Consider the following 12,015-nt stretch of genomic DNA (forward strand, 5'->3'; position numbering starts at 1 on the left):
CGCCAGCCAATCACAGGACACATACTGCATAGAAACACGCCCACATTCACACCATCCCTGAACTGAAACAAATCCATATTTGCTGCATGGAAGTCCACGCTACACTTCCAGTGACATGGTCGAACGTGAGACACACAACACAATTCTGTGCTCTACAAAGTGTTTGGTTGCCACCGAACTTGGTAGACAAATAGTCATCTGGATTATGCTCTGCGGAGTCACCAAGCCGTCCCCTCCAACGCCGTCTTGATTGGGGTGTCCAAAGTGCATCCTGGGGGCTGTTTTTTGTTGGCTCGCGGCACATTGTAAAAATATTTCACAAGAAAACTCAAGAAAAAAAGTAACAGAAAAAAATGGAAAATTAAGCAGTAATTTTACATGAAAAAAAAGGCAAAATGCTAAAAGAAAAAAAGTTGTAATCTAACAAGAAAAAGTCGTAATTTTACGAGAATAAAATTGTAACATTATGAGGAAAAATAATGTCATTGTTAATTATATTTTGGGAATAAAGTCCTAATTATGAGAACAAAAATTACAAGACTACAGAAATGGATAAAACAGTTGTAAGTGTACCAAAATAAAGTAAAACTATTAACAGAAAAACATTGTATTCAAATGAGAAAAAAAGTCTCAATTTTACAATAATAGGGACAAATCATGTCATTTTAGTGGCATAGAGTTGAAATATTCAAGAAAAAATATGTTATTTTTTTAAAAGTTGTAAAATTACGAGTAACAAAACAAAACAAAATAAAATTATAAAAGGAAAAAAGTTGCAATATCGTGGTAATAAAGGCAAAATATTCTGGGAATAAAGTCATAATATTACAAAAAGAAAATTGACAAAGATTATTTAAGAAGAAAATTGAAATATTTGCAAAATAAAAAAAAAACAACAGCAAAAATGTGAAAAAAGAGGAAAGACGAAGTTGATACTAATTGGCTTTTTCACCTACCGTATACCACAGAGCTGAGATGCAGTTTTTTCTTGAAGTATATCTACCTTCTTAGCATATGTGCTGCTCTACAAAATATCAAAGTGGCCCTTGCATCCTTCGATTGCAGCCGCTGGAAAAAGTTTGGACATCCCTGCTTCATAGCTCTTTGTGTGGGTTGATGGGGTGATGTGCAGTTCTTTGCAAAAGAAACTCTCGGGGATTTTGAGTCAACTCGGTGAACATCCATGGCACTCATCGACTATTTATTAGCTTTTTAGCTTCCTTCGTCACAAGCAAACAATGCTAATTAAAGAAAGAAGGGAGTGGTATTGGAGCCGGAACTAATCAATGTGTTACAACAGTCACTTTTATTGCAAATGTTGATCTGAAATCGGAGGAGAAGGTGTTTGGGAATGAGTCTTATACACACAGGTTAAAAGAATCCTTGACGGTCTTCTGTTTGGAGGGGGAGGAGCAAGCCGGCGCAGCGTACATCTTACGATACCACGTAGCATCCTAGTTATATATCTCACTAATAATGAATTCATTTTATTTTTAGAACATGCCCCGGGCCAATGAAAGTGAGCTGATGGCTAAAAATGGCCCCTGCGCTTATTCTTTCATGTATTTCTCTTCCACTTCAGGGTCGATGCATCAACTTCACAAGAGTGAAAGAAGGCTCCCAGCCAGCCAAGTCGGCGCCTCGCTCCCCAATCCACAGGCCTTCATCGCCTGCACCCAACTACCGCCCCAGCACCAGCGCCGCCCCCGAGTCCCCTACCATCTCAAGTCCTCCTGCCAAAGCACCCCCTGTGGCCAATCTACCACCAGGACCCCCTCCGTCCCGCACACCCCCGGGCCTTCCCTGTCCACCGCCGTCGCGTCCACCACCCAGCCTGCGACCATGAACGACCCAGGTAAAAGCCCACCCCTGTGCCTCCCTGTCCCTGTCCCTCATGGACCCACCTGGACTTCACTGACTGACCACTCTGTTGACTGACTTTCAGTCTGAAGTCAGTCCTCCAGCCATAGATTCTTCTGCTATTCACCAAAGATCATCTTCATGTGATCAATTCTGGCTTAGTTTGGTCTCTTGTATGGGTAAGACTGTCAAGATGGAAGATACGTACATAACCAATGAGGCCTTCAATGACTTTGCATGTTTGCAATTTCTATGCAAATGGCTCCAAAGAGTGTTAATCATTCAACACTATGCACTAAAGTGAGAGTCACATTTTAAGGAAAGCTTTCTTTGTGTTCTTTCTTGAAGACCACACGATTTGTAAAAAACAGCATTTTGGTCAATGCAATGTGCAGTGGCCGACGTGTTGGGCAAACGTCCCAACACTGCAAACACACAACTAAAACACACAAACACCATAAAACAAATGCAACGGGAAAATGCTGCAATCGCATAAACCACGGATGTCCAAGGTGTGGTCTGGGGGCCATCTGCGGCCCTCGGGTGGGGGGTTTTTGGCCCGTGTACTTATGCACTACAAGTACAATTAAACAAGAAAATGAAAAAAAACAAAAAAAACCCAGCAAAAATGGAAACAAACAGCAGTAATTTTACGAGAATAAAGTTGAAATACTGCGATTGGCTGGCGACCAGTCCACGGTGCACCCTGGAAAATGAAAATGGATGGATGGAAAAAGTTGAAATATTAGGAGAACAAAATGCTAATATTATGACAAAAAAAAAATCATAAAATAGTCATAGAATAAAGTTGGGATATTATGGGGAAAAACAGAACTATTAAAAATAATACATAAATTACATTAAAAATGACATTAATTAAAATTAAATTAGAAATATTTTTTTAAGTCGTCATATGAGAAATAAAACAAAAAACAAAAAAGTTGCAATTTTTGGAAAATTACGTCACAAAAAGGTTGTAATATTATGAAAATAAAGTCAAAAATATTATGGGAATAAAGTCATAACATTATGAGGTAAAGAACACGTAAATGTTGAAATATTTGTAAAGCAACACAAATGGAAAAACGAGCAAAAAAGTGTAAACAAGGAGAAAAAGTGCATACTAGTAATATGCTTTTTTCCCCTTTATCACTTCTTAGCATATCTACATGGGTTGGTTTACAAAATGTAAAATATCAAAGCGGCCCGTGCATCCTTTCATTTTTCAGTTTGCGGCCCTCAATGGAAAAACATTTGAACACTCCTGACATAAATGCTGCAGGATCAAAAACAAATGCAAAAGAAAAATGCTGAAATTGTCAAAAATGAGAGAAATGCTGCACGGAACAAAATGGAGATGAGCCAGGCTACCAGTCGCGCCAGACCTTTCTGTGTTTTGGGTTTTGGATCATTGCTGCACGTTTGCCCCTGTCGGCCACTGAACCCCAAAGTCTTTCTCTGGACTAACTTTATGGCTTTTTTTTTTCCCTACTATTTTTGACAAGCAGTTATGTTTAGTCAGATACAAAGTGAACGAGGTGACGCAGGGAAACTCTTTTTTCACGGGATGATTGTTGCAGGACAGCAAAAGCTTTTATGGACCAAAGTCATTCAAAGCAATACATATGATTTATTTGATCAACTACTGAGTTATGCCTTTGCCATCGAGAATCCACGTGAAAAGTAGTTAGAATCTGAGTAATATTTACAGAATTAATTGGATGATTTGCTCAAAATGTTGGTGCTAATTTTGTTGACATGCTAAACCAGCACATTTGTTATTCAGGAAAAGTATCCTTTTAAAGCAGTACAGTATTGTAACATGCAATAACAGGGACGTGTATAGAAGTTTGTTTTTTTTTAGATGGTGTGTTTTTTACATAATATTTTCATGATGCAGTATTTTGTTGTGTAATTAGAGGCTTTGGATTTTATAGTTTGATTTACAGCACGGCTATGCAGTACGTCATTTGGTGGTAATTTTTAGTTGTTTTCTATCTGCGCACATAGACCGCTGGATGTTGTTTGTTGTCGTTTTTGTCAGCATGCATGGAATTGAAAACTCATGACTTCAAAGCTGCCATAAATCAGGTTAACAGCGCAAGTCACGTTTTTTTTTATTTTTTTTTTATGTTTTGATGCAATTCTTATATTCTTTGTATGTTATGTCTACAGTTTTATCATCAGCCGTCACATTGCAACTGCAGGGCAGTTCACGGAGCATCTAATTTATTACAGACTTCCCGAGAGAAATAGAAGAGAGTACTTGAATATTGACAAGCACCGACATGGACACTGTGCGCAGCCTAAAAACAGCTAGCCAGTCAAACAAGGCCTACCAGCTTGTTATCACCTCATTGCATTATTGATGTTGTTACATTTGATGATGTTTGAATTGGGTCAAATATGCACTCGCTGGACACAACATTGGGAACACCTGCATCCAATATTCGTAGTGACATTTTTCTCTACAATCTAGTTTAATTTCATTTAACATATGTGGTATTGACCCGACTATAGGGTGGTATTTTTCCTGAGAAGAACGTCATGTCATGTCTTCGGAATCTAAAGATGTCTACATGCATACCGGAAGGGGGCGCCAAATGACTTCTCCCCAAGCGAGTCAGAGCAGCTGCGACACAGAGATTCGTTTAAAAAAAAAGTGTCTCCGAGGTTGGTGTTAATTTTAAGGTAATGGGGATCAAGGTAGCAGATCATCCAACAAAATGTTGTGCAGCTAAGAAATATCAAATCCTTTATTAATTTTATTCTACCACCTGTTTTTTTGCTGATGTATCTTTAAAAAAATGTTACATGTGTCATCTGCAGGGGTCGTCTTATATTCGGGACCGTCTTATATCATATTATTTGTGTCTGGATTATTAAAAGTTGACTGTTCTATAGGCTGCTACCAAGTGGGATACAATAGAGCCCCGTTTTTGTTGGAGTTCTGTTCCATGCCGACCAGGGAATGGCAAAAATCTGCGAGTAATTGACGCTCCCATTAAATGTCTATTTTTAACGGCTTGCTCCTCCTCCAAACCCACCCGCTAGCTCCTAGATCGGATCAACATTTTCAGTGAAAGGGACTGTTGCAATTATTACATTAAACAGTCTATCTTCAATTGCCATTGTTTACTAGCGACGGAAGCTAACAAGCTAAATGCTAAACGCACAAGCTCTGAATAAGCCTCATACACTTTAACACATTTTAAATTATAAAATGTACATTATAAGTACTCAGCCCTATTGAACAATAACGCCAATCAATAAATAGAACAGATGAATCAGCGTCACAGGCTAGCGAGACAGCCTCGCCCACGCCTCCACTAGAGTCTGAGGCGGCTAGCATCTACATAATCCACACTATTTGCCTGCTGTAATTTCAGTCACAATTTAGGATCATATATTAACTTGTGTTCACGTCGTTGCAAGTTTTGAGGCCGGATTGTTATACATAAGTTTCGCTTTAGCGTTTCAAATAAACTGTGATGTGTTCAAGGGCCGCCGAAATCTCAACGCCCGACAAAAAAACATTACCAGTGAAGCATAAAGACATAAACATGTTAAAAAATGGTGGGCTTTTTGTGGTACATGTATGCTGTACATTTTACCCGTATTATCACGCATTTATACATTTTTACTGACTTAGGGTGATTGAGATGTGTTTTCTGCGAAAAACTAAGTATTTTCGGAGAAATACATTATTTTTGGACCAAAAATCTACAAATTTGCGAGGCCGTGAATGTTGACCCGCGAACGTTGAATCAAACACGCGTTAGTTATTTTTGTAAAGGTTCAAAGTTTCCATGAAGTTTTTGTATTTGTATTCGATTAGGTTGTGCAGGTGTGCCTAATGAAGTGTCCAGTGAGTGTATTTTGGAAGGGGGTTGAAAAAAGTTGGTATTCCTTTAATACTCACCGACTTTCATTTCAGTATTTTTGTTTCTGTACATTTTTGCATTTTTCACGTGCATCATTCAGTTATGACACGACTGAATGGTGGTGCAACACACATTCAAAATCAATTGTGGTTTTACCAGGAATGTTGCCTTATCAATTTCCATAAATGACAATATCTGGATGAAAATGCCGTTATAAGTCACCCTGAATCACTGTGAGTATGTGAGTTTGTGTGTGTCTATCAAGTTTGCATCTCTTTTTCATTAACAATTTTCCTTCTATTTCCAAAATAAGGAGCAAGTTGTTATCCGACTTACGTATTGAACTTCAAACATGTCAACTTTTTCACGGCATATATATCGGTAAAATGATTTTGAATGCACTTGACACTGTTTTTTGGGGGTTTTTTTCCATGTGTTCAAGTCACATGGTCATCTGTAGGTATTACTACTCACAAGACTCATATAGTATAATGGTTTTGGTTGTAACAAAATGACTTTATTTCTCAAAAAACAGCCTTTACAGTGGCTTAGAGACCGTACATGACATTCCTAATAGAGATGTGTTATGCCAGTCTGTGTTTTTACATGTATAAACAGCAGATATGTATGATTTCTTACTGATTTGATCTTTTGAACTGTATCAATAAAGGTTGACTTCCAAGCTTCTATCGGTCTGTTTCTCTATTATACACTCAATAAAAATATCAACACAACACTTGGTTGGTTTTTGCTCCCATTTTTTATGAGATGATCTAAAACTTTTTCCACATACACAATATCACCATTTCTCTCAAATATTGCTCACAAATCTGTCTAAATCTGTGATAGTGAGCACTTCTCCTTTGCTGACATAATCCATCCCACTTCACAGGTGTGCCATATCAAGATGCTGATTAGACACCATGATGAGTGCACAGGTGTGCCTTAGACTGCCCACAATAAAAGGCCACTCTGATATGTGCAGTTTTATCACACAGCACAATGCCACGGGTGTCGTAAGATTTGAGGGCGGGTGCAATTGGCATGCTGACAGCAGGAATGTCAACCAGAGCTGTTGCTCGTGTATTGAATGTTCATTTCTCTACCATAGGCCGTCTCCAAAGGCGTTTCAGAGAATTTGGCAGAACATCCATCACCTCATGTTGAAGCACGATAATGCACGGCCCCGTTCTTGGAACCTGAAAACGTCCCAGTTCTTGCATGGCCAGCATACTCACCGGACATGTCACCCATTGAGCATGTTTGGGATGCTCTGGATCGGCGTATACGACAGCATGTACCAGTTCCCGCCAATATCCGAAGGAGATGTGTTGCACTGCATGACGCAAAAGGTGGTCGCAACAGATACTGACTGGTTGTCTGAGTCCCCCAACCTCCAATAAAACAAAACTGCACATTTCAGAGTGGCCTTTTATTGTGGGGAGTCTAAGGCACACCTGTGCACTAATCAGCATCTTCATACGGCACACCTGTGCGGTGGGATGGATTATGTCAGCAAAGGAGAAGTGCTCACTATCACAGATTTAGACAGATTTGTGAGCAATATTTGAGAGAAATGGTGATATTGTGTATGTGGAAAAGGTTTTACATCTTTGAGTTCATCTCATAAAAACTGGGAGCAAAAACAAAAGTGTTGCGTTTATATTTTTGTTGAGTAATACAGCGGTGTGGCTTCTAATCTCGTGACATCTCCTTTACTTAGGAACTACTACTAATTGTTTGAATACTGTTCGGCTTGCGAGTCAGTGAGGAAACGGTAGCTCTTTCGTCGCCAGTAGCCAATCATGAGCAATAAGGGAGCTTGTCGACGAGCTTGTCAACCCATCGGAAATCTCAGGAGGTCATGACTCAATGTAACAGTCTGACTCATGGTGTGTCAGCTTAGAAAGAATGCTAAAATCATCACACAGCAACTTAACACTGAAAAGGGAAGAAATTTACAAGACGAGTAGCAATATGAGTTTAGAATTTAAACAACAAACAAAAACTATTTTAACTTCTTCCCATCATGCATTGCTTCCTAGCAAAGCAGTTCATTGGCCACAGCTGCCGGGGGGCTGCAATGATTCATTCAGCTGCCTGTGTCCACCAGAGGGAAGCATGATTGGCTCCGGCTGGAGCTCCCTCTGGTCACAGTTGCCATTATTATACACATTATAATAGAAAAATAAGACGTCCTGGACATAAATAAGACATTACTTAGACTCACACATTAGCATTGGTGGGATTCTCGGTGGCAATTGTCTCATCAATGTAAAGTTCCTGACACCTAGTGGCCAGTGTAGTAAATACTACTGCAATGGCACAATGAACATCCACACAGAAGCTGCTGTCAGCCACAACTCACGCCAGTCTCTGGCACTCTCCACACTGCTAACCATGCTAACATTAAGCAACTCTACAGTAGCTAGCTGACATCACACACATCACTTCCCAGGTCCCGCCTCTTAAAGGCCCACACAAAGTCACAGATATTACACTACATATAACATCTCGCCTTATATTTGTATTTTTATCCATATAGCCATTTTTATGACTGAAAATGCTTAATTTGGGCCAAGAATAAGTACAATTTGCATATGTTTTGACTGATAATATACTGTATTCAACCACAAAACAGTGATCATTTATTACTGAATACATTTTTGAAAAAACGTGATAGAGTGAGGGAGCGATGCTGGAGCCGCAATTAGCTAGGGACGACTGGCAATTCCAGCTTCATACTTGGTGTGTTTTTCCCCTCCACATGTTGAGGAAAGTGGGCTGAGAGATGTTTGAAAGGCATGGACCCAATCCAAAACATGGAAATGAGAATGGAGAAACTGAGGAGGAAAAATGTGCTCTTTGTGTCTAATTTCATTGATGACATGTTTACTGCTGCTCGGTTTTGCCTCTCTGGATCCTTGTCTCTTTCTCTCTCAGTGACCCAGACAAAATGAAGCACTTCGGAATGCGCTGATGTTTCATCCCGGTCTCACGTTACGGCCAGATTGAAACTCACTGACCTGACACACAAACACATTCAGAGACGATGGTATGATGTGTCATTGTGTTGGAGTGCCCCAGTAACCATGGAGACGGGATTGCGTGCAAAAACCTTAACCTCTATGCACAGTTGCTTGGGAGGAGCTTGAGTTTTGACTGGTTTGATAACTTTAGTTGACTGCTATCGCTCCATAAAATAAGCGCAGTGTTACTGGCAACCACGAACCACAAACACAAGACCTCTCTCACAGTGGCAATCACTGCCCACGTCACAAAGTTCCTGCTCGGCTCTAAATGGAAATCATAGTGGTGTGATGCAAACGTGGCACACACACCCCTCCTCCCTTCCTCTACTTTCCTGCAGCCACTCAGGCCTGGTGGGCAACGTGCGTACCAAAGAATCTACTAACCACCCCCACCGTCGCAGTTCCCTCCCTCTCCATTAGTAACCCCTGTAGTGCCATCAACTTATAGCACGACACGACCTTTGACATCGTCAATACAACCTGTATTAGGGGAATAACTGAATGTTAGTTGAAACACAGCCTGTGTGGTTCATAAAGTTTGTATGGTGGCAACAGCTTGACCCCGGAACAGATAAAATACAGCATATAAATGAGAAAACCAACACATCAGGGGTCAGTTTAAGCCATTTTTTTCACAGCAAAGGTCCGAACCTCATTTTGCCTTAAATCGCATCAAACAGACTAGCTCATTTGAATATGAAATGTAATGAAACCCTGCACATGTCCCCATTGTTTCAATACAACACAATTGGCACCCACATTGCATTTCAAAGAAAACGGGACCACATTTCATATAAATAATAAAAGTTTTGACTGTACAAACAATCAATGAACACAAGAGGCTTATTTTTAAGTAAAATAAAAGCGGTTTCTCTGAAAAAAAAATATTAAACAATAAGTGTTTAAAATAAACACACTCTTTAAAATAAAAGCTGCAACATTATGTCCTCTTAAATTTGTTATTGTTGTAGCTGATATTGGGATTTGCCTGAATTTGTCACACAGTTCCTCTTTTTGTTTACCTTTGAATAAGATCTGTGCAGCAGACGCACTCCTTCACAACTCTCCAGTAAGCGAAAGATGTTTTGTTTTGCTCCAATATCCAGACAATCCGCAGTGAACACTCATTTGCACGTCGCTGCGCTGTAAATGAATGTGTTGTGACTTGTAGATTTCTCATACTGGGCTCTAAGCGACGTTATTTTCCACGCTCTCACATCAAACTTCGGTGGATACGTCCCCTCGAATGATCTGTGTTTCGTCAGGTAATATCATGTCACATTTGCACTTGTGACCAGCGCTACGGTTTCACGGCACATGAGACACAGCGGTTTGGCGCTGGATTCTGGAGGAATGAGCACATATTGGTCCGTCCATTTACTTTTAAATGTCCGCTTTTCTCGATCAACTTTTCTTACTTTTGACCAAGCCATGGTTCTCTTATTGGCTTGTCAGCAAGTAAACAAATAACGTCTTTGGCTCAGTTTCAGTGACATAATAACTGAAGTAATTACGCCCGCAAACTGCCGCTGCGATCGGGCCGCGAGCATGATTATACTGTAATTTAATTTAATTTAATTTAATTTAATTTAATTTAATTTAATTTAATTTTATTTTATTTTATTTTATTTTATTTTATTTTATTTCCCATTCACTTCAATTGATTGTCCGTATTCGGACCGAGGTCGGCCATTTGGTGATGGCTGCAATATGTTAACATGTTTTGTTGGTTTTTTTTTAAATGCTTTAGATTGGTGAACTTCTTTTTACACTTGAATCATGGATGTCCGGATACTGAAATGAACCCAAAGTGTTTTTCGTAACACAGATCTTCCTTCCGTGTCGCAGGAGGAGTCCAGGAAGTGATCCAGGCGTCTTTCCCTTCAGCGTGAAGACGCCGCTGCGCTGCATTGCCAAAAAACAGCTTTAAACCTGATGAATGTGTCTGTGCACAGCGAGAGTCTGATGCCACAAAGTAGCAAACTGAACCTCAGCCGTGCAACATGATAGCACAAGAGCGAGTGACACAAATTGTCATTTTCCACTGCGGTGCCCTGCCATGTGGCTTGGACACAGCGTTATGTAGGCCAGCTTTGCGACGATGCCTGTGTTTTTCAGTCAGGAATGCACACCGGCTGCCTCTCTGCTGTCATTAACGTGATTTAAATGGAGAGTTGTGAAGGAAATAAATGCAACTGCTGCTGTCTGGCTGACTTTGACGCAATCAAACCACAGTATTTACTTTATGACAGAATTAAGATGAATTCCCGGCTGTTTGAATCTGGCAGAGAAAACGCCACAGAGCACACATGAGAGGAAAAAGTGTAAGAGAAATAGTAAACGGCCACATTGAAGTTAAAGCGTATATATGTGCTGATGGTCAATATCAGAATATAAAATCAAACTGAAACTTATAAAACCAAAAACATTGTAATAGCACAAACAAATTGGAATTACATGAAAATAAATCATGTCCTAATATGAGAATAAAATGAAAATGACTTATATATTATATATTACAGGACTAAAGTCATCATCTTACAAGGAAAAAATGTTAATATTATGAACATAAAGTTGTAATATCACAAAAGAATGGAAAATAATATCATGAGAATAAATTCAATATTCAGAGAGCAAGATTCATCCTTTTAGGAGAAAAAAAAACATTAATATGAAGAAAAAAAAGCATGAAACTCAGTGGTGATTTTACAAAAAATAAAGTCATAATATTATAAGAATAAAGTCAACATTTGGAGAGTAAAGTAATAATTGTAAGAGAAAAACATACTCGTATGAGGAAAAAAAGGGCAGAAATCAATGGTGCTTTCACAGAAATTAAGTCCATTTGTCTACTATTTATTATAAGTCAAAATATTCTGAAAACAAATTATCTTATGAAGAAAAAAAAAATCAAATATTGTGAGAAAAGCTTGTAATATCACAATAACCTTTTAAAATAAATTATACCTGTGATATTATGATAACAGAGTAAAAATATTACAAAATAATGCCATCATTTTAGGAGAACACATTCATGTTATGAAAGATAATTTGTTATATCACTGGAAAAAAATGTAAAATAATTGATAAAATAATTTATAAAAATAAAACCCTTATGTGAAAAAAGTCAAAATATTCAGACAATATACTGTGTCAATATACTGTCAAAAAGCAAAATAAATAACGTTATGAGAATAAAGACAAAATATTCTGACAATAAATACATTTTAGAAGTAATT

The 12,015-nt window shown here is 38.8% G+C and overlaps 1 protein-coding gene across 1 annotated transcript in view; it reads left to right on the forward strand.

Annotated features, from left to right (window-relative positions):
- antxr1c (ANTXR cell adhesion molecule 1c) overlaps nucleotides 1-6,440 on the forward strand; it is a 51,938-nt gene extending 45,498 nt beyond the window's left edge. Inside the window, exon 18 of the mRNA XM_054768192.1 lies at nucleotides 1,583-6,440. Coding sequence (XP_054624167.1) covers nucleotides 1,583-1,846 — 264 coding nt within the window. The 3' untranslated portion in view covers nucleotides 1,847-6,440. The remainder of the gene's footprint in view (nucleotides 1-1,582) is intronic.
- Nucleotides 6,441-12,015: the final 5,575 nt, after the last annotated feature.

Source organism: Dunckerocampus dactyliophorus, chromosome 2 (assembly GCF_027744805.1).
Source record: "Dunckerocampus dactyliophorus isolate RoL2022-P2 chromosome 2, RoL_Ddac_1.1, whole genome shotgun sequence".
In the NCBI taxonomy this organism is placed as follows: domain Eukaryota; kingdom Metazoa; phylum Chordata; class Actinopteri; order Syngnathiformes; family Syngnathidae; genus Dunckerocampus; species Dunckerocampus dactyliophorus.